Source organism: Somniosus microcephalus, chromosome 1 (assembly GCF_052327205.1).
Source record: "Somniosus microcephalus isolate GS21.2 chromosome 1, FLI_Smic_1.0, whole genome shotgun sequence".
Taxonomy (NCBI): Eukaryota; Metazoa; Chordata; class Chondrichthyes; order Squaliformes; family Somniosidae; genus Somniosus; species Somniosus microcephalus.
In genome coordinates, this window is record NC_140987.1 from 66,214,105 (window position 1) to 66,238,287 (window position 24,183).

General features: G+C 44.3%; 1 protein-coding gene across 1 annotated transcript in view; it reads right to left on the reverse strand.

The window, feature by feature from the left end:
• LOC147124146 (A disintegrin and metalloproteinase with thrombospondin motifs 3-like) overlaps positions 1-21,332 on the reverse strand; it is a 235,769-nt gene extending 214,437 nt beyond the window's left edge. Inside the window, exons 1-2 of the mRNA XM_086002840.1 lie at positions 21,299-21,332; positions 20,952-21,151 (exon numbers count right to left, since the gene is read on the reverse strand). Of these exons, the coding sequence (XP_085858966.1) occupies positions 20,952-21,151; positions 21,299-21,332 (234 nt within the window). The remainder of the gene's footprint in view (positions 1-20,951; positions 21,152-21,298) is intronic.
• Positions 21,333-24,183: the final 2,851 nt, after the last annotated feature.

Sequence of the window (24,183 nt, forward strand, 5' to 3'; positions counted from 1 at the left end):
ATATCCAACTCCTTCTTAAATATATTTATGAATTGGCCTCTACTGCCTTCTTTGGCAGGGAATTCCACAGGTTCACCACTCTCTGGGTGAAGAAATTCCTCCTCATCTCTGTCCTAAATGGCTTACCCCTTATCCTTAGACTGTGACCCCTGGTTCTGGACTCCCTGACCATCGGGAACATCCTTCCTGCATCTAGTCTGTCTAGTCCTGTTAGAATTTTATAAGTTTTGATGAGATCCCCTCTCACTCTTCTAAACTCCAGCGAGTACAAGCCCAATCGACCCAATCTCTCCTCATACGTCATTCCTGCCATCCCAGGTATCAGCCTGGTGAATCTTCGCTGCATTCCTTCCATGGCAAGAACATCCTTCCTCAGATAAGGTGACCAAAACTGCACACAATACTCAAGATGTGGTCTCACCAAGGCCCTGTACAACTGCAGCAAGACATCCTTGTTCCTGTACTCAAACTCTCTCGCTACGAAGGCCAACATACCATTTGCCTTCTTAACCGCCTGCTGCACCTGCATGCTTACTTTCAGCGACTGATGCACAAGGACGCCCAGGTCTCGTTGCACTTCCCCTTCTCCCAATCTATTGCCATTCAGATAATAATCTGCCTTCCTGTTTTTGACACCAAAGTGGATAACCTCGCAGTTATCCACATTATATTGCATCTGCCATGCTTCTGCCCAATCACCCAATCTGTCCAAATCAAACTGGTGTTTCTCGGTATCCTCCTCACAGCACACACGCCTACCCAGTTTTGTGTCATCTGCAAACTTGGAGATATTACATCTAGTTCCCTCGTCCAGATCATGAATATATATTGTGAATAGCTGGGGTCCAAGGACCGATCCCTGCGGTACCCCACTAGTCACTGCCTGCCACTCGGAAAAAGAGCCGTTTATTCCAACTCTTTGCTTTCTGTCTGCCAACCAGTTCTCTATCCAAGTCAATACCTTGCCCCCAATCCCATGTGTCTTAATTATACACGCTAATCTCTTATGCGGGACCTTATCGAAAGCCTTTTGAAAATCCAAATACACCACATCCACTGGTTCTCCCTTATCTATTTTACCAGTTACATCCTCAAAAAATTCCAGTAGATTAGTTAAGCACGATTTACCTTTTGTAAAGCCATGTTGACTTTGTCCGATCCGGTCACTTTTTTCCAAGTGCTCTGTTATTACATCCTTTATAAAGGACTCTAGCATTTTCCCCACTACCGATGTCAGGCTTACCAGTCTGTAATTCCCTGTTTTCTCTCTACCACCCTTTTTGAACAGTGGGGTAACATTAGCTACCCTCCAATCCATGGGTACTGTTTCAGAGTCTATCGAATTTTGGAAGATGACCAGCAATGCATCTACTATTTCTTGGGCCACTTCCTTGAGTACCCTAGGATGTAGATTATCAGGCCCTGGGGATTTATCGGCCCTCAATCCCATCAATTTCCCTAACACCATTTCCCTACGAATACTGATTTCTATCAGTTCCTCCCTGTCATTAGACCCTATGTTCCCCGACATCTTTAGGAGGTTATTTGTGAAGACAGAACCAAAGTATATATTGAATTGGTCTGCCATTTCTTTGTTCCCCATTATAAATTCCCCTGATTCTGACTGCAAGGGACCTACGCTTGAGTTCACCAATCTTTTTCTATTCACATATCTATAAAAGCTTTTACAGTCAGTTTTTATGTTCCCTGAAAGCTTACTCTCATACTCTATTTTACCCCTCTTAATTAATCCCTTTGTCCTCCTTTGTTGAATCCTAAACTGCTCCCAATCCTCAGGTTTACTGCTTTTTCTGGCCAATTTATATGTCCTCTCCTTGGATCTTATGCTATCCCTAATTTCCCTTGTTAGCCACGGTTGAGTCATCTTTTTTGTTTTATTTTTATGCCAAATTGGGATGAACAAATTCTGTAGTTTATCCATGCGATCTTTGAATGTTTGCCATTGCCCATCCACCGTCAACCCTTTGAGTGTCATTCCCCAATCAATCCTACCCAACTCGCACCTCATACCATCATAGTCCCCTTTATTTAAATGCAGGACCCTAGTCTCTGAGTCAACTGTTTTACTCTCCGTCTTAATGAAGAATTCTATCATAATATGATCGCTTTGACCCAAGGGGCCTCGCACAAGATTGCTAATTAATCATTTCTCAGTACATAATACCCAGTCTAAGATGGCCTGATCTCTAGTTGGTTCCTTGACATATTGGTCCAGGAAACCATCCCGTATACACTCCAGGAATTCCTCCTCCACAGTATTGTTACTAATTTGATTAGCCCAATCTATATGTGGATTAAAGTCACCCATGATAACTGCTATGCCCTTATTGCACGCTTCTCTAATTTCCCATTTAATGCCATCCCCGACCTCCGCATTACTGTTTGGAGGTCTATATACCACTCCCACTAATGTTTTCTGCCCCTTGGTATTTTTCAGTTCTACCCATAAGGATTCCACATCATCAGAGCTAATATCCTTCCTTTCAATTGTGTTAATCCCCTCTTTAACCAGCAATACTACCCCACCTCCTTTTCCTTTTTGCCTATCTTTCCTGAATATTGAATATCCCTGGATATTGAGTTCCCAGCCTTGGCCACCCTGGAACCATGTTTCCGTAATCCCAATGATATCATATTCGTTTACCTCTATTTACACAGCTAATTCATCCACCTTATTACGAATGCTCCTTGCATTAAGACAGAAAGCCTTCAGGCTTGTTTTTTAATGCTCTTAGATCTTTTAGGATTATTATTTACTGTGGTCATGTTTGATTTAAACCCTTGATTTCGCTGCCTGCCACTTTTATTTTTCTCCTTCCTGTCTTTTGCTTTTATCCTTGTTTCCCTTTCCTCTGTCTCTCCGCTCAGGTTCCCAACCCCCTGCCATTTTAGTTTAAACCCTCCTCCAGAGCATTAGGAAACACTCCCCCTAGGACATCGGTCCCGGCCCTGCCCAGGTGCAAACCGTCCATTTTATACTGGTCCCACCTCCCCCAGAACCGGTTCCAATGTCCCAGGAATTTGAATCACTCCCCCTTGCACCATTCCTCAAGCCACGTGTTCATCTGAAATATCTTTCTATTTCTACTCTGACTAGCACGTGGCACTGGTAGCAATCCTGAGATTACTACCTTTGAGGTCCTATTTTTAAATTTACCTCCTAATTCCCTATATTCAGCTTTTAGGACCTCATCCCGGTTTTTACCTATATCGTTGGTACCCATATGCACCACGACAACTGGCTGTTCACCCTCCCCTTCCAAGATGTTCTGCAGCCGCTCTGAGACATCCTTGACCCTTGCACCAGGGAGGCAACACACCATCCTGGAGTCTCGTTTGCGGCCGCAGAAACGCCTATCTTTTCCCCTTACAATAGAATCCCCTATCATTATAGCTCTCCCAGTCTTTTTCCTCCCGTCCTGTGCAGCAGAACCACCCCTGGTGCCAGGAAGTTGGCTGCTGCTGCTTTCCCCTCTGATAAGCCATCCCCCCCATCAGTATCCAAAGCGGTATATCTGTTTGAGAGGGGGATGGCCACAGGGGACCCCTGCACTACCTGCCTGCGCCTATTACTCTGCCTGTTGGTCACCCATTCCCTTTCTGCCTGTACCGCCTTTACCTGCGGTGTGACCAACTGATTAAACGTGCTATTCACGACGTCCTCAGCATCGCAAATGGTCCAGTATGTATCCAATCGCTGCTCCAGCGCCGTAATGCGGTCTGCCAGTAGCTGCAGCTGGACACACTTCCTGCACACATGGTTGTCAGGGAAACAGGAAGTGTCCCTGAGTTCCCACATAGGGCAGGAGGAGCATACCACGGCACCGGGCTGTCCTGCCATGACTTACCCTTTAATTAATTCAAATTAAATTAAACAAATGAATGCCACTAATTACACTACAGTTAAATGATGTATTTAAGGGCCCTGGTTTACAAACAGTCCCCGCTACACCACAGAGAGATTACAAAGTATAAACCACAGAGTTAAAGTTTTAAAAAAGAGAGAAATACTCACCAACCAATCACTTACCTGCTTTGTGGTGACGTCACACCTCGATTACTTTTTACTTCTCTCCCTCTGAGATTGGAGATTAGTAAACCTACCCGCGCCTCGGGCTCACCTTAAATACTTGCCGCCGCTCGGATTCCCGCCGCTGCTGCACTGAGGCCTTCCCGCGCCTCGGGCTCACCTTAAATACTGCCACCGCTGAGATTCCCGCCGCTGCCGCACTGAGGCCTACCCGTACCTCAGGCTTATCTTATATACTGCCGCCGCTGAGATTCCTGCCGCTGCCGCACTGAGGCCTACCCGCGCCTCGGGCTTACCTTATATACTGCTGCCGCTGAGATTCCTGCCGCTGCCGCACTGAGGCCTACCCGCGCCTCGGGCTTACCTTATATACTGCCGTCGCTGAGATTCCCGCCGCTGCCACACTGAGGCCTACCCGTGCCTCGGGCTTACCTTATATACTGCCGCCGCTGAGACTCCCGCCGCCGTGATGTGGACCCGCATGATGCGATCTCAACTCCGGTATTTAAATGGACAATCCAAACATGCAATTTGAAGGAGTTTGGAGTTGGGAACCAAAGAGAAGGAAGTGCCAGAATGGAGTTCAGTCGGGCAAAGGCTGCGCCTCGTTTCAGTGACATCTCCCTGGATGTGTTGCTGGGGACTGTGAAGAGTCGGAGATACTCTTCCCTAGCAACAGGAGGAAGATGCCTGCAGCGGAGACCAAAAAGGCGTGGTTGGAGTTAGTGAAGGAGGTCAGCAGCAGGAGCGTGGTGCCACGCTCCTGGATTCAGTGCAGAAAGTGCATTAATGACCTAAGCAAGTCAGGAAAGGTGAGTACAGGGGCACATTAACCCACATCCTGCTGTGCACATGGCCCCACCCCCTCACTCTGCCTTGTCAAGCCTATTCCAGCACATCACTCCTCATACGCACTTATCTAGCAGGAGCACCCATCCTTCTCTTTCTATGCACTTCCTCACATCCCCATCTATCTATCCGCCACTGCCACTCATTCTTATGCAATTCCATACCTCTCCCTCACAGTCACATTCATCAAATGCACTCCATCCATTATGAGTATCTGCTTGGTTTGTACCCGAAGTATCTCCACCTTGAAGGTCTACGTTCTCATTAACTGTTTTCTTGGCCAATCTTTATTTCCAGTACACCTGTGCTAGATCCCTTCTCTAATCACTGAAATTGGCTCTCTTCCAGTTGGGTATTTTCACTTTTTATTTTTCTTTGTCCCTTTCCATAACGGCTTTAAACCTAATTATATTATGATCACTATTACCCAGATGTTCTTCCACTGCCACACACTCTACTTGCCCTACTTCACTCCCCAGAACTAGATCACATATGCTTTTTTTAACAGCCTGATCAACTTGTCCTGCCACCTCTAAGATTTGTGTTTGTAAACCCCCAGGTCTCTGTTCCTGCATCCACTTTAAAATTATACCTTTTAGTTTCTATTGCCTCTCCTTATTCTTCCTTCCAAAATGCATCACTTCCCACATCTGCCATGTGCCTCTCCAGTTCACTAGTCTATGTCCTCCTAAAGTCTATTACTATCCTCCTCACTGTTTACTACATTTCCAAGTTTGGTGTAATCTGCAAGCTTTGAAGTTATGTCCCCTATACCAAAGTCCAGGTCATTAATATATCTCAAAGAGTAGTGGTCCTAATACCAACCACTGTGGGGACAGTGCTGTATACATCCCTCCAGCCTGAAAAACAACCGTTCACCACTACACTCTACTTTCTGTCTCTTAGACAATTTCGCATCCATGCTGCCACTGCCCCTTTAATCCCATGGGCTTCAATTGGTCATTGGTACCTGCACTGTTGCACTTCTATCAGTGGAGTGCAATGCAGGAATTTTGAATATGATAATATTGGTGAAGTCTTCAATTTAATTTGTCAAGAACAGTTATTTAGTGAACAAAAGGTATATTGGTAAGGATTATCGGGAGAAAAATTTAGCGGCTTTACACCACCCAGTACCAGCACAAAATGGCGAAAGAATGGCATTGCTAGCTGGTGGCGGGCTCGTGGTGTCCTCCATTGGATGTGGTGTATTTGGATTTTCAGAAGGCATTCGATAAGGTGTCACACAAGAGGTTATTAAACAAAATTAGGGCTCATGGGATTGGGGGTAGTATACTAGCATGGATTAAGGATTGGTTAACGGACAGAAAACAGAGAGTAGGAATAAATGGGTCATTTTCGAGTTGGCAGGCTGTAAATAGTGGGGTACCGCAAGGATCAGTGCTTGGGCCTCAGCTATTCACAATCTACATCAATGATTTGGATGAGGGGACCAAATGTAATATATCCTAGTTTACTGATGATACAAAGCTGGGTGGGAATGTAAGTTGTGAGGAGGATGCAAAGAGGCTGCAGGGGGATATAGACAGGCTAAGTGAGTGGGCAAGAACATGGCAAATGGAATATAATGTGGAGAAATGTGAAGTTATCCACTTTGGTAGGAAAAATAGAAAAGCAGAGTATTTTTTAAATGATGCGAGATTGGGAATGTTGGTGTTCAGAGGGACCTGGGTGTCCTTGTACACGAATCACTGAAAGTTAACATGCAGGTACAGCAAGCAATTAGGAAAGTAAATGGTATGTTGGCCTTTATTACAAGAGGCGTCTTACTGCAATTATATAGGGCCCTGGTGAGACCACACCTGGAGTACTGTGTACAGTTTTGATCTCCTTACCTAAGGAAGGATATACTTGCCATAGAGGGAGTACAACAAAGGTTCACCAGACTGATTCCTGGGATGGGGGGATTGTCCTATGAGGACAGATTGAGTAGACTAGGCCTATCTTCTCTAGAGTTTAGAAGAATGAGAGGTGATCTCATTGAAACATACAAAATTCTTACAGAACTTGGTGTCCATGCTTAAGAAAAGACATACTTGCTCTCGAGTCAGTACAAAGAAGGTTCACTCGGTTAATCCCGGGGATGAGGGGATGGACATATGAGGAGAGGTTGAGTAGATTGGGACTCTACTCATTGGAGTTCAGAAGAATGAGAGGCGACCTTATTGAAACATATAAGATTGTGAAGGGGTTGGATCGGGTGGATGCAGGGAGGATGTTCCCGATGATGGGTGAAACTAGAACTAGGGGGCATAGTCTTAGAATAAGGGGCTGCTCTTTCAAAACTGAGATGAGGAGGAACTACTTCACTCAGAGGGTGGTAGGTCGATGGAATATGCTGCCCCAAAAAGCTGTAGAAGCCAAATCATTACATAAATTTAAAACAGAAATAGACAGTTTCCTAGAAGTAAAGGGAAGAAAGGGTTATGGGGAGCGGGCAGGAATTTGGACATGAGTCTAGGTTCGGATCGGTCATGGCCCTGTGGGTAGCGGAGCGGGCCCAGGGGCCGTGTAGCCTGATCCTGCTCCTATTTCGTGTGTCTAATTCTGTTAGATTCAGGAGATGGTTCTGTGATAGTAGATTGGCGGTTAGGATCAGATCAGCCATGATCTTATTGAATGGCGGAGCAGGCTCGGGGGGCTGATTGGCCTACTCCTGCTCCTATTTCTTATGTTCTTATGTTGACAGGATAGATGCAGGCAGGATGTTTCCCCTGGCTGGGGAGTCTAGAACCAGGGGTCACAGTCTTAGAATAAGGGGTCGGCCATTCAGGACTGAGATGAGGAGAAATTTCTTCACTGAGAGGGTGGTGAATCTTTGGAATTCTCTACCCCAGAGGGCTGTGGAGGCTCAGTCGTTGAGTATATTCAAGATTATAGATTGATAGATTTTTGAATATTAAGGGAATCAAGAGATATAGGGATAGTTCAGGAAAGTGGAGATAAGGTAGATGATCAACATGATCTCATTGAATGGCGGAGCAGGCTTGAAGGGCCAAATGGCCGACTCCTGCTCCTATTTCTTACGTTCTTATGTTCGATGTCCCTGTAGCGCTGCTGGTAAGTATTAACACCGTGTGAAAAAAATGGTGGCTTGGTGACGTCCACGCAGACTTAATGTCACCATGGCCAACTTTGACCCTAGCGCTGAGTTCAGCGCTGGGTCATAACCACGCCAGGGAAATCCAGTGTGCAAACAAACTGACAGAGGCGGTGTCAGCACCTCTTAAAGGGACACACACATCTTTCAGTAAAGTTTGCATTTAAGCTTTTGGACATTTTTTTTGATTTTATTGAAGTAGTGCCTTACTGCAATAGATGTTAAAAGTTTTTTTTAGTATGTAGGGAGTGCTGCTAGATGCTTGCAAGGCCTTGGATGGTAAAGGAAAGCCTCTGAGAAAACAGAAAATGCTGCAAATTCTCATCAGGTCAGGCAGCATCCGTGGAGAGAGAAACAGAGTTCACATCTCAGGTCGAGATGCTGCCTGACCTGATGAGTATTTCCAGCATATTACGCAGTCATTTCAGATTTATAGCATTCACTCGCAGAGGGAAGAGGAAGACACAAAAGAGGAAGAAGCAGAAGAGGAGGAAGCAGATGGAAGGATGCATCCCAGACAGCCCTTTTGTGGCCGGGATATCTGGGATGGAATCATCCACCTGCAGTCCCAGTAACCACAACCACAATTCCCTTTTCAACATTAGTTCCACACCTTACCTTCCCTCTGTTATTGACAATCACAGCGTCCTCTTGGCCACAATGCTGAAATAAAAGCCACCACAAAGCAAACTTTCCAATCCAACTTTAAACATCTATCCATCCAATATGAAATCAAGAAATCACATCACCCATATGCATTCTCTTAGTGACTATCTTGTGTGTGCCTTTGCCTATCCTACTGATGTCACGCAGTGCTTCCGCAGTGGCTGCAGCATGGTTGGTGGAAGGCTGCTGACTTTCAGTGGAGGACACTGCAAATGGCCTTGCTGGTCGAGCTTGAGGAGCTGGTGGCTGGGAGTGTCAAATCAATTGTCTTCTTCTTCTTCTTCATTCTGCTCTCCCTCTTCTTGGTCAACCACTGGCTGGGAAGGCTGCATTTTTTGGGTGTGTGAAATGAGGAATGCACAAGGGTGGAGTTGTGGTGAGGGGAGGGTGGGAAAGCAAGAGAAGGAGGATACCAGCATCTTGTATCTTATCAACCTCGCCGCTGGCCAAGGGCTCAGCCATGCCCCTGCTAAGGCCTGCACCATCTCCTCCAAAGGGGTGAGTTGCAGCTAGGAATGGGTGATGTGCCTTGTGATTGGTACAGATTGTTGGTAGGTGAGTGATTGGTGTGGGGAGCCGTGCATTGAGCAGTGTGTGAGGCTAGTGATGCAGTTGGTAGGAGACGGCCTTTGAAGGTGCATTCTCAGACCTTGACCAGTGGTCTGAGGTCATGAATCTTCTTTGGGCACTGGAGCCAGGTGGTGGGGGTAACACAGCTGGCAGTGATGTAGTCCCACATCGCTCTTTCTGGAGGGCCTCCTGGCCCCTGTGGGTAGAGGATCTCTCTTGCAGTGTTGACCCCCTGCATAAAGCTGGAGTGCTGTGTGCGAGGCCTTGGGAGCTGCTTCCCTGGCTGCTGAGCCATTTGTGTTAGTGCTGAAGTACGTTTCCCATTTTTTGAGGTTCGGAAGGGAATTCAGCTTTAACTGGTGAAGAATCCCATTTAGGACTACTTTTTAATGGTAATTTTTTTATTGAAAGTCAGTAAGAGCTGAAAGCTGCATTTTTTCACTGCATTGTCATTTTTATTAATTCTGAATGCACTGTCCCTTTAATTCATAGCCCCTTTAATTGTCTACAATGCCCTGAGAACTCCACAGCCTCGCTCCCACAGGCTGTAAGAAGCAGCAATGTTGACTGTGGATGGGAACTTTGGGTCGAAGGCCTCCATTAATGCCACCAGGAGGGCGTTGCATGGTAAGTTAGCGCTACGCTACACATCGCCAACCCCCCCTGAATTTTTGACCGGTAGTGCTGTGGCCATTTTCAGCAGCCGTTAACTCCAGTTGCCAGTGACGCCGGTAATTCTCTTGGCGTACACAAATTTTTCCCCCCATCAGCTCTCACTGATTCATATCGGTACAGGTTCTCTGACATCAGTGACATATTGGTACAGGTTATCATTTTAAATGACTCATATTAGTAAAGGTTATTAGCTCTCACTGACTCATTGGTAAAAGTTATCAGCTCTCTCTGACTTTCGTATTGCAAAAATCTTCAGAATTATCACAGACCCACATCTGCAAGCTCTTTGAGGCTCCTGTACTCACAGACTCTGGCTGAAGTGAACATCTGTTCAGTCTTCCTGATGGTAAAATAAAAAGAGCAATTCCATATGTTCTCCTCAGGGTCATATTTCCAAAAGTTGGAGACATAGATTGTAAAACTGATTTATCGGCCATTTTTCAGGACTCCAAATAATAATCCGTAGAAGGGTAATTTGCTTTTTTTACATTAAAAGCAGCCAAAAGGATGCAAGTTCATTGTGACAAAAATAAAATGTGAACAAATCACAGTGAGGTTTGATGGAATTGCATTAACTTTCAAAGGTGCTGGTACTTCAAAAGAACAGATAAAGCATTCCCTTTGGTCTCAAAGTACAAATCATGCAGGACTAAGGCAATGTTGTGTTAAAAACCTGGAAAAGAAATGAATTATGCCTCTCTGGTAGGGACTGCATCTTCGAAGACACCATTCTCCACAGAGAAGCACACATTCCACCCAAGTCTGCACTTCATGTTTTCCTTCACATGACCCAAACAGTCTAATCTCACTCTCCTGCACACTCCCTTTAATATTCCTCTTTTCCAAGTAGCTCTTTAATTTCCTTTTAAGAGAATTCATGGACTCTGCTTCAATAACAGTTTGTGGTGGAAAATACCATGTTCTAATCAGCCTAAAGCAATGTCTTTTTCTAACCTCCCCTTTCATTCTTTTTGTGATTATCTTAAATTTGTGCTTCATGTAATTATTTTTTTGAATGTCTCCAGGAACTGGCTCACTCCAGCATGTGTGCAGGATGCACAATGAAGAAAGCGATCTTCACATCTCCAAATAGATGCAGGAGTACTTCAACACACGCAAATTGGCTGCCACGTTTCCTACATTACAACAGTGACTACATTTCAAAAGTACTTGACTGGCTGTAAAGAGCTTAGGGATGTCCTGAGGTCATGAAAGGCGCAATATAAATGCAAGTCTTTCTTTATTTTAATATGCATTAATGACCTGGATTTGGGCATGGGGGGCACCATTTCAAAGTTTGCAGATTGCAGAAACTTGGAAATGTCGTAAGCAATGAGGAGGGTAGGAGCAGACTTTAGGAGGACATAGAAACATAGAAACATAGAAGATAGGAGCAGGAGTAGGCCATTCGGCCCCTCGAGCCTGCTCCGCCATTCAATGCGATCATGGCTGATCATCCAAACTCAGTACCCTGTCCATGCCTTCTCCCCATATCCCTTGATCCCTTTAGCCTTAAGAAATATATCTAACTCCTTCTTGAATATATTTAATGAATTGGCCTTAACTGCCGTCTGTGGTAGAGAATTCCACAGGTTCACCACTCTCTGGGTGAAGAAATTCCTCCTCATCTCTGTCCTAAATGGCCTACCCCTTATCCTTAGACTGTGACCCCTGGTTCTGGACTCCCCCGCCATCGGGAACATTCTTCCTGCATCTAGTCTGTCCAGTCCTGTCTGAATTTTATAAGTTTCAATGAGATCCCCTCATTCGTCTAAACTCCAACGAGTATAAGCCTAATTGACCCAATCTCTCCTCATACGTCATTCCTGCCATCCCAGGTATCAGCCTGGTGAATCTTCCCTGCACTCCTTCCATGGCAAGAACATCCTGGACATAGCCAGACTGGTGAAAGGGGCAGGCACATGGCAGGTGAAGTCTGTATGACTCTATAAGCAGGAATCATGAAGAATAACTCCTCTTTTCCCCCATGGCTCATTACCTGTGGGCAGAGACAAAATATTGAAGAAGACACAAGTAACATTGGTGAACCCTGTCCCTCTTCTGCTCGTCCGATGGCGTCTTCAAGAGCAGTTTGATCTAATTTGAAGCTTGCATTCATGAGGCCATTTGGAAAGCATAGAATCATAGAATGGTTACCGCACAGAAGGAGGCCATTCGGCCTGTCGAGCCCGTACCGGCTCTCTGCAAGAGCACTTCAGCTAGTCCCACTGCCCCGCCCTTTCCCCGTAGCCCTGCAAATTCTTTCCCTTCAGGTACTTAGCCAACTCCCTTTTGAAAGCCATGATTGAATCTGCGTCCACCACCCTTTCAGGCAGTGCATTCCAGATCATAACTACTCGCTGCGTAAAATCTGCCATTGGCTGACGTTTCTTTTTAACAATTATTTTCTTTAACATGATCAATGGCCACAAAACCAATGTTTTGGTTCACGATACTTTTCAAAACATTTAAAAAAATAACTTTCTGTGATGCTCGATTTGGAATTCAGACCTGGAGAACACTGGAAGCGAGAATAAATTTAAAATTAGAGCAATGGAAAAAAGGCTTACATTTATATCGCGCCTTTCATGACCTCAGGATATCTCAAAGCACATACAGTCAATGAGGTACTTTTTGAAAAGTAGCCACTGTTGTAGAAAAATAGCCACTCCTTCCGCTATGTGGTTGCAGTGTGTACTACCTATAGGATGCACTGCAGCAACTTGCCAAGGCTACTTCAGCAGCACCTCCCAAACCTGTGACCTCCACCACCTAGAAGGACAAGGGCATAGGTATATATAAGAGCTATATACTCAGTGGAACATATTTTGGCTGGTTTGATATGTTGCAATTTTTTGTTTTAATTTTGGATGTTGCAGAATAATTACAGTTTTATTTTACGTGACTGACTTGTGTCCAGAAATGCCCAGATCTGGGCAGATGAACAAACCTGGGCACTGCAGAAAGAACTCTTCCACTTACCCAGTAGAATCTGTTGCGAAAAACAATCCCCGAGTCAGAACTCTGCTATGCAAATGCATGAAAAGCAGCTTCTGATATGGGGGACACATTCAATAAGGGCTGAAGATGTTAACTACAGAATTTTTCAAGATTTATCTATGAAACACTTCCAGGACAAAGCAGTACACTTGATCATCACCTCATCCACTTGCTTAAAAAATATCCACTCCTTCCACCATTAGCACACCGTGGCTGCAGTGTGTACCATCTACAAGATGCACTGCAGCAAATTGCCAAGGCTTCTTCAGCAGCACCTCCCAAACCTGCGACCTCTACCACCTAGAAGGACAAGAGCAGCAGGTATATAGAAATACTATCACCTCCAAGTTCCCCTCCAAGTCACACACCATCCAGATGTGGACATTTACCATGATTCCATCCTTGCTAGGTCTCAATCCTGGAACTCTCTACCTAACAGGAATGTGGGAGCATCTTCACCATGCGGACTGCAGCGATTCAAGACAGTGGCTCACCTACCAATTTGTCAAGGGCAGCTAGGGATGAGCAACACATGCCGGCCTTGCCAATGACACCCATATCCTGAGAATTAATTTATAAAAACATTCCCACCCCAGCAATAAACGCTTAGGCCGGAATTTTGCCGGCGCTCAGGGGGCGGGTTTGGAGGCGGGACATCCGGCAAAATCGCAAAGATTGACAATTTTTGGCTGATCAGAGAGAGCTAGTATGGATTTGCAAAGTGTAGGTGATGCCTGACAAACCTGAAGAGGTGATTAAAGTAGTGGACAGGGGAATGTCTATGGATGTTATTTATATGGACTTCCAGAAGGCATTTGATAAAGTCCCTTATAAGAGACTGTTAGCTAAAGCTGAAGCTCATGGAATTGAGGGCAAATTATTGACCTGGTTAGGAGACTGGCTGAGGGGCAGGAGACAGGCAGTAGGGATAATGGGCAGGTACTCTAACTGGCAGGATGTGACTAGTGGTGTCCCGAAAGGATCTGTGTTGTGTCCTCAACTATTCACCGTATTTATTAACCACTTAGATGATGGGATGGAAAGCAACATATCCATGTTTGCTGATGACACAAAGATAGGTGGCATTGTAAGCAGTGTAGATGGAAGCATAAAATTACAAAGAGATATTAATAGATTAAGTGAATGGACAAAACTGTGGCAAATGAATTTCAATATAGGCAGAGTGAGGTCATCCACTTTGGACCTAAAAAGGATAGAACAGGGTACTTTCTAAATGGTGAAAAGCTAAAAACAGTGGAGGACCAAAGAGACTGGGGGGTTCGGGTACATAGATCATTAAAATGTCATGAACAGGTACAGAAAATAATCAAAAAGGCTAACAGAATGCTGGCCTTTATATCTAGAGGACCAGAATACAAGGGGTAGAAGCTATGCTGCAGCTATACTAAGCCCTGGTTAGACCACACCTGGAGTACTGTGTTTGGTTCTGGGCACCACACTTTAGGAAGGCTATATTGGCCTTGGAGGGAGTGCAGCGTAGGCTTACCAGAATGATGCCTAGACTCCAAAGGTTAAATTACAAGGACAGACTCAAACTAGGGTTATATTTCTGGAATTTAGAAGGTTAAGGGGTGATTTGATCGAAATAGTCAAGATATTAAGAGGAACAGATAGGGTAGATAGAGAGAAACTACTTCGGCTGGTTGGGGAGTCTAGGACTGGGGGGGCATAGTCTAAAAATTAGAGCCAGACCTTTCAGGAGTGAAGTTAGGAAATACTTCTACACACAAAGGGTGGTAGAAGTTTGGAACTCTCTTCTGCAAACCGCGATTGATGCAAGACCAATTATTAATTTGAAATCTGAGATTAGTAGATTTTTGTTAACCAAAGGTATTAAAGGATATTGGGCAAAGGCGGGTATATGGAGTTAGGTCAAAGATCAGCCATGATCTCATCGAATGGCAGAACAGGCTCGAGGGATTAAATGGCCTACTCCTGTTCCTATCTTCCTAATAAAGGTCATTTATTTTGTTTTCACAACTTCAAGATGTCCTAAAGCACTATACAGCCAATTAAGTACTTTTTTGAAGTGTAGTCACTGTTCTGTAATGTGGGAAATGCGGCAGCCAATTTGCATACAGCAAAGTCCCACACACAGCTATGTGGTAACAACCAGATAATCTGTTTTTGAGTGATATTGGTTGAGTGATAAATATTGGCCAAGACGCGGCAGAGATTTTTTTATGTCCACCTGAGAGGGCAGACGGGGCCTCAGTTTAACATCTCATCTGAAAGATGGCATCTCCGACAGTGCATCACTCCCTCAGTACTGCAGCAAAGTGTCAGCCTAGATTATGTGCTCAAGTCTCTAGACTGGGATTTGAACCCACAACCTTCTGACCTCGGAGGTGAGAGTGCTTCCACTGAGCCACAACTGACACCCATATACATATTTATCAGGGGGAAAGAGGAAAAGTCTCAGAGGTGGTTCAGCTTATCTGAACGCTGATTACTTAAGTGTTGCCTCTCTGGTGAGTTAAGGAACATCGCATAGTTATAGTGCAAGTACTAGAAAAGAAGTGCTAACAATGCAAAGCGCTTCCCCCTTCTATAGCTTAATATTTTAATGTTTAATTCTCCTGAGTATTAGAACAAATATAATTCCTTTACACCAAATCACGTCTGTCTGTGGACCTCTCGGTCTCAGCTGGGCGCCTGCATTCTTTTCAGTTTCTGAATGCTGACCCAAAGCTGTCAGCCTTTAAATAATTTGGTGGCCCCTGAGAATTGATTTTTATACAATTCAAAACCAGATTTGTTTCATTCTTAACAAGAGAAATAAACATTTTAGGAAAAGAGGCTGTTAGGCACAACAAGCCTTGTTGATGGAGCTGGGCCCCACCTTTTCCTCATATCCCTCAATCCCTACTCTCCAGAAACACATATAATTGTTCCTAGAATCCAGTTATACTGAACACTTCAATGCCCTGTGTTATGTGCTTCAATTGCTTCAAGCTTTAAGTGAGCAAGTTAATCACTGGTTAGACCTCAGCTGGAGCATTTTATCCAATTCTGGGCACCACACTTTAGGAAGGATGTCAAATCCTTTGAGAGGTTGCAGAGGAGATTTACCAGAATGATACCAGCAATGAGGGACTTCAGTTATGTGGAGAGACTAGAGAAGCTGGGATTGTTCTCCTTATAGCAGAGAAGTTTAAGGGAAAATGTAATAGAGGTGTTCAAAATTATATGGGGTTTTAATAGAGTAAATAAGGAGAAATTGTTTTCACTGGCAGAGTATTACTTCAAATCAAACAGCAGAAGTAGTAATAGACACGCAGGAGGGCATTAGTTTATGCTAAGGCATAAAATTATTTTGGAAAGGAAAATCTTAAAAGAAAGAAAAATTCTAAGACATATATATGCAACTATTTTTAACAAGGTCAGATCTAAGACAGATAATTGAAAACATACCACGAGAGGAAATGCTAATGCTCCTGTACGCTGTGCTAAACAGGCTGTATTTAATTAACATGTCTGGATTTGTACCTAACAACCAAAAATAGTCAGATCAAAATCTCATCAGTCCAAACTGCTGTTCTTCAAACATGTTCCGTGTATTGCGCTTTTCACTCCAGGATCCCAAAATTCCAATTTTCACTAAAAATGGAGGTGAGGCCTACTACTTTTGCTGATTGCAAAATGCTAATGGAACATAGATCTGCAAAACATCTCAGAATAGAAACATAGAGAAATAGGAGCGGGAGTAGGCCATTCGGCCCTTTGAGCCTGCTCCGCCATTCAATATGATCATGGCTGATCCTCTATCTCAATACCATAATCCGGCGCTCTCCCCATACCCCTTGATGCCTTTCCATAAATCCTTTCATGTGTCAATGTGCTGACCAGTAAGGGGGAATTCCCTGCTTCCTGGGCTACAGTCCCACCTGTCAGATGACCATGATCCTTTCCATCTGCAGAGATCCTTCCTGTTCTGGAGTGAAAGCTGGAGGTGCTGATCTACATTCAGTCCCAGCTGTTTTAATGCCAGGACCGCTGAAACGATGTTCATGCTCAATGCACTGACCTGTTTTTCAATTGGGTGCATTATCCAGCAAGGCAGGCATCAATGTTAAGATTGAGAGACAGCTTCAGGGGGTGCAACAGCCTCCACACTACAAAGGTGCTCTTGACATTCTACCACTGAGAAGTCATCATAAGAACATAAGAACCTTTATAAACTGGGATAAGCCACTAGGCCCAAAATGTCTCTTCCTTTTTGATAGATCATCTCCACCTATTCATCTTTCAATGCATCTCTCAATCCCTTCTCAATGTACCCCTCTATCTCGCAATCCCTCTCAATATACCCCTCCATCTCGCAATCCCTCTCAATGTACCCCTCCATCTCGCAATCCCTCTCAATGTACCCCTCCATCTCGCAATCCCTCTCAATGTACCCCTCCATCTCGCAATCCCTCTCAATGTACCCCTCCATCTCGCAATCCCTCTCAATATATCCCTCCATCTCTCAATCCCTCTCAATGTACCCCTCCATCTCTCAATCCCTCTCAATGTACCCTTCCATCTCTCAATCCCTCTCAATGTACCCCTCCATCTCACAATCCCTTCTCAATATACCCCTCCATCTCGCAATCCCTCTCAATGTACCCCTCCATCTCTCAATCCCTTCTCAATGTACCCCTCCATCTCACAATCCCTCTCAATGTACCCCTCCATCTCTCAATCCCTCTCAATGTACCCCTCCATCTCACAATCCCTCTCAATGTACCCCTCCATCTCGCAATCCCTTCTCAATGTACCCCTCCATCTCGCAGTCCCTCTCAATGTACCCCTCCATCTCGCAATCCCTACTTAATGTATCCCTCCATCTCGCAATCCCTTCTCAATGTATCTCTCAATCCCTCTCAATGTATCTCTCAATCCCTCTCAATGTATCTCTCAGTCCCTCTCAATGTTTCTCTCAATCCCTCTCAACGTTTCTCTCAATCCCTCTCAATGTGTCTCTCAATCCCTCTCAATGTATCTCTCAATCCCTCTCAATGTATCTCTCAATCCCTTCTCTCTCCAGAATCAAGCTTGGTTCACTCTTGGACTAAGATATAGGGTACATTTTGGAAGGCAGCACCCAGCATGGAGCCCGACAGGAGCTTACTGTTAGTCACTAAGAGGGCCAATTAAGAAAGCATATCTGGGTTCTTCCTGGTCAGGACCCCAGCCTGGAGATTCTGGTGGGCCCCACGTCTGCCCCTAAGGTGATCTGTACGCTAGGTTCTTCTTGACACCCAGATCGCTGAGCGGAAAGGAGGCAAGAGGCAACAAAATTCCTGTTGTGGAAAGACAACCCTCGGCCCCGCCTCCCATGACATCAGGGGCCCTGTATAGGATGGACAAAAGTCCTTCCCAACTCAGGGCCCCAAACAAATTGGCTGCTACAAGTCTTCAATGCCAGTGATCTGGCATTTCCAAGTCCCGCTTAAATTTCTGTCTTCGCCAGGTCTCCAACATCCGATTTGTAAAGTTATTCTGCCAGTGTGTTTAAGGCTGTTTGGACCCAAAAGCTTTGATTCCCATCACCTATGCTATGGTTATCGCTGGAAAATGAAAACATTCTACTTACTCGCAGCTGCACTGTTAATTTATGCAGGTGGAGGGAAAACAATGGGCTGGATTTCGTGATTGGAGATGAGTTGGAGGCGGGACTGCTGCTTGTCGGGTCAATGTCCCGCCTCCAACATCTTCTGGCCAACCAGCGGGATTTTCCCAATTGATCTTGTTAAGCCCGCCCCGCGGGCTCAGCAGGCCAATTAGGGGGAAGTCACTGACAGAGCACGTCAACGTCTGACGTGCCATCTGTCAAGACTTCTTGAAAGAAGAAATGTCAGCGTTTGACAGCTCTGTGAAGCTGTCAGCCACTGACATTCTGTGTAGTTTGATGAGTCCTTGTGTTCAGGACTGACACTGCCACAGTCCTCAACTTCTCTCACTGAAGAAGACATTTCTGTCTTTCACTGGACTTCTCCTCTTGCCCATGGCCTTATGCTTCCCCATCTGATACTTCTGACCCTGGCCTTTCCTGCCTCGTACTACTTCACCATTCTCCCACTTTGCTACTCCCTGCCGCAGACTCCAAATTTACACTACCTGGCGCAGTCACCATCATCACAATTCCTCTACACAGCCCCAATCCTCACTGTCCCTGGCCTCATGGACTAATTTTGAATTGATCTAGGTAAGAGCTGGCATAGGAGCAATGGACCAAGTAGCCTCCTTGTGTGCTGTAAGTCTCTATAGTTCTGGAAAAGATTTAGCCATAAGATTGCGCATCTGAGCCAGCTAACGTGTAAGGCAAGATTTTGGGGTTATACTTAATAATAAAGAGAGTCGCTATCCTTTAACTAAGGGGGGGGGGGAATGTGGCTTCTGAAAAGGACAGAAAACATCTTCCATTTGTAAAAAAAAAACTTCACTACATTTTAACAGAGCTGTAAAAGGTTTCTGAATAGCAATCAAGACAAATCCTCTTGGCCTGGAAATGCCTCCGAACTGCAAGAAAACTCCGCACCTGCCTGATGGCTGCGGAACTTTGAACACTCGCGCTCCTGGGCCTCCAGGCATATGCCTGCGTAAAGGCCCCCATATCCCAGGGGTGCAGGCGGTTCACAAGCCTCCCTGGGATCACGTGGGCCGGCCCAACTAATGACAAAGGGGGAATTCCTATTATGCTTATGGGGATTCCATTTATGTACGAAATCCCCATAAGCACATTAGGAATCACCTAAAAAATACAGTTACACAACACTCAAATAAAAATAAATCATCACAGGTTCAAAATTAATTAAAATACCATTTAATTAAACATTTAAAATAAAAATTTAATTTTTGAAAAATAAATGTAAACATTTTTAAACGGGACAAAAATGACCTAAACTGGAATGTTTAAATGATTTTTTAAAAATTTTTTAACATTTATTTTAACCCTTATGCTGGTAAAAGAAGGCCTTCTGCCTGCTTTAACCAGGCTTAGGGTTTGGTGGGTATTCGCTGGGCAGTAGTTGGGCAAATAGCCCAACTCTGCGCCAGCGAATGTCAATTTCCAGTGGATTTGTATGATCTGTCAAGCAGTCATTGGGCCTGTAAAATCCGAGCCCTTGTGTTCCAAATACCATGTAAGTTAACATGGTAACATTCAGAAAGTTAACATGCAGGTACAGCAAGCAATTAGGAAGGCAAATGGTATTTTAACCTTTATTGCAAGAGGGTTGGAGTATAAGACTAAGGAAGTCTTGCTGCAGTTATATAGGGCTTTGGTGAGACCACACCTGGAGTACTGTGTACAGCTTTAGATCTCCTTAGCCAAGGAGGGATATACTTGTCTTAGAGTGGGTGCAATAAAGGTTCACTAGATTGATTCCTGGGATGAGAGGGCTGTCCTATGAGTAGAGATTGAGTAGAATGGGCCTATAATCTCTCAAGTTTAGAAGAATGAGAGGTGATCTCATTGAAATGTATACAATTCTTAGAGGGCTTGACAGGGTAGATTCTGAGAGGCTGTTTCCCCTGGCTGGGGAGTCTAGAACTAGGGGTCATTGTCTCAGGTTCGGAGGTTGGCCATTTAGGCCTGAGATGAGGAGGAATTTCATCACTCAGAGGGTTGAGAATCTATGGAATTCTCCACCCAAAGGGCTGTGGATGCTCAGTCAACGAATATATGCAAGACTGAGATCGATGGATTTTTAGGCACTACAGGAATCAAGGGATATGGGAATGGGGCGGAAAAGTGGACTTGAGGTAGAAGATCAGCCATGATCTTACTGAATGGCGGAGCGGGCTCAAAGGGCTGAATGGTCTACTCCTGGTCCAATTTCTTATGTTCTTATGTGACATGCCAGGCTAATCAATCCAACTCCCAAGATGATCTTGAATGTCATGCAGGTTGCTGCAGTGACTACAGGAGTGCCCAGTTTTGGACTTCTGTTTTTGTTTTGCCTAGTTTCAGAGGTTTTGAAAACATTACAACACACTACAGACACCTACTATATTCATTAGGGTCAAGAGGTAGTTCTGGACATGTTGTTTCCCATGGAACCGTACCACGGAGTCATCCACTCCCAAGAGCACCTCAATGTTGTAGTCACCATCTTTTGCATGTCTACGTTGCCTTAGGGTTTCATCCAATCGCTTGCCAATGTTGTCATACATGTTGTCCAGGTCACCAACCACACCAAACTTAGACCCTGTCAACAAATATGAGCTGTGTTTAGTACAAACTAAATGAGTGCATCCTTACAGCATATAACAATGTAATCAAATGTTTCACAGCTTGCATTTAAATATTATAAAGTAGGCATGTATTGTACATCCATTCAGTAACTTTCACTAACATGAGCTCAGTACAAAGTGGTCAAATTTCCACATGATACCAAACTAGGAGGGGCAGTGGAATCGGAGGAGGTGACTCAAAAATTAACGAACATAGAAACAAGAGTAAGCCATTTAGCCCCTTGAGCCTGTTCCACCATTCAATTTGATCAAGGATGATCTGTACCTCAATTCCATTTACTCACCTTTGTTCTATTTCCCTTGATAACATTACCTAATAAAAAATCTATTGATCTCAGTCTTGAAGAGTTCATTTGACCCAGCAGCCACAGCCTTTTGGGTGAAAGAGTTCCAGATTTCCACTATCCTTTGTGTGAAAAAAATGCTTCCTAATTTCACTCCTAAATGGCTTGAATCTAATGTTAAGATTTTTGCCCCCTTGTTCTGGAATCCCCCATCAGAGGAAATAGTTTCTCTATATCTACCCTATCGAATCCTTTGATCATTTTATACACCTCAGTTAGATCATCCCTCAACCGTCTAAATTTAAGCAAATACAAGCCAAGGTTATGCAACGTGTCCTCATAATTTAACCCTTTAAGCCCTGGTATCATTCATGTGAATCTGCGCTGTAGCCTCTTCCAAGGCCAATATACCCTTCCTGAGGTGCGGTGCCTAGGACTGAACACAGTACTCGAGATGGGGTCTGACCAAGGCTCTGTACAATTATAGCATAACTGGAAATTTTTAAAAACCAGCAAAGGATGACTAAAAAAAATAAAGAGAGAGATGATTTATGAGAGTAAACTGGCAAGAAATATTAAAACAGATAGTAAGAGCTTCTACAGGTATATAAAAAGGAAGAGAGTAGCTAAAGTAAACATTGGTCCATTAGAGGATGAGAATGGGGAATTAATAATGGGGAACGGGGAAATGGCAGGACTAAATAATGGGACTAAAAGACGACAAGTCCCCTGGACCAGATGGCCTGCATCCCAGGGTCTTAAAAGAAGTGGCTGCAGCAATAGTGGATGCATTGGTTGCAATATACCAAAATTCCCTGGACTCTGGAGAGGTCCCAGCAGATTGGAAAACTGCAAATGTAACACCCCTATTTAAGAAAGGAGAGAGGCAGAAAGCAGGAAACTATAGACCAGTTAGCCTAACATCTGTCATTGGGAAAGTGCTGGAGTCCTTCATTAAGGAAGCGGTAGCAGGGCATTTAACAAATTTGCTAGAGTTCTTTGAGGATGTAACGAACAGGGTAGATAAAGTTAAGCCAGTGGATGTGGTGTATTTGGATTTCCAGAAGGCATTTGATAAGGTGCCACATAAAAGGTTACTGCATAAGATAAGAGCTCACGGAGTTGGGGTAATGTATTAGCATGGATAGAGAATTGGCTAACTAACAGAAAGCAGAGAGTTGAGATAAATGGATAATTTTCCGGTTGGCAAACGGTAACTAGTGGGGTGCCGCAGAGATCGGTGCTGGGGCTTCAACTATTTACAATCTACATTAATGACTTGGATGAAGGGACTGAGTGTAATGTAGCCAAATTTGCGGATGATACAAAGATGGGTGGGAAAGCAAGTTGTGCAGAGGACTCAAAGAACCTGCAAAGGGATATAAACAGGCTAAGTGAGTAGGCAAACATTTGGCAGATGGAGTATAATGTGGGAAAGTGCGAGGTTATCCACTTTGGCAGGAAAAATAAAAAAGGAAATTATTATTTAAATGGAGAGTGATGACAAAATGTTACAGTTCAGAGGGACCTGGGGGTCCTTGTGCATGAAACACAAAAAGTTAGCATGCAGGTACAGCAAGTAATCAAAAAGGCAAATGGAATGTTGGCCTTTATTGCAAGGGGGTTGCAGTATAAAAGCAGAGAAGTCCTGCTACAACTGTACAGGATATTGGTGAGACCACATCTTTAGTACTGCGTACAGTTTTGGTCTCCTTATTTAAGGAAGGATATACTTGCATTGGAGGCAGTTCAGAGACGATTCACTAGGTTAATTCCAGAGATGAGGGGGTTGACTTATGAAGAAAGATTGAGCAGATCTATATGGGCCTATACACATTGGAATTTAGAAGAATGAGAGGTGAACATATTGAAACATATAAGGTACTGAGGGGGCTCGACAAGGTAGATGCAGAGAGGATGTTTCCCCTCGTGGGGAAATCTAGAACTCGGGGGCATAGTTTCAGAATAAAGGGTTGCCCTTTTAGAACTGAGATGAGGAGGAATTTCTTCCCTCAGAGGGTCGTAAATCTGTGGAATTCTCTGCCCCAGAGAGCTGTGGAGGCTGGGTCATTAAATACATTTAAGGTGGAGATAGACAGATTTTTGCAAGATAAGGGAGTGAAGGGTTATAGGGAGCGGGCAGGGAAGCGGCTTTGAGCCCTCGATCAGCCATGATCTTATTGAATGGCGGAACAGGCCAGAGGGGCTAAGTGGCCTTTTCCTGCTCCCATTTCTTATGTTCTTATGTTCTCACTTTTGCATTCCAGCCTCTGTGAGATAAAGACCAACATTCAGTTAGCCTTTCTGATTACTTTTTGCACCTATGCATTAGCTTTCATTGGTTTGGGTATATGGACACCTAAATCCCTTTGCTCCTCCACAGCTCCTACTCCCACAGCATCAAATATTCTGATTTATCTTTCTTGGATCCAAAGTGGATCTACACAGCTTACTGTGCCTCCTAACTTAAAACTAACTGCAAACTTGAAATACAACTCTATGCTTTCATCCAAGTCATTAATATATATGATGATAACTTTGAGGCCCCAGTGCAGCTCCCTGGGGAACACCACTTGTCACAATCAGAGAACATTCCCTTTATCCCTACTCTCTGTCTCTTACCTCCTAACTAATTACTGACCCATGTCACAAAGTTACCTCCAAATCCATGCACTTTCATTTTTGTTAACAATCTCTTGTGC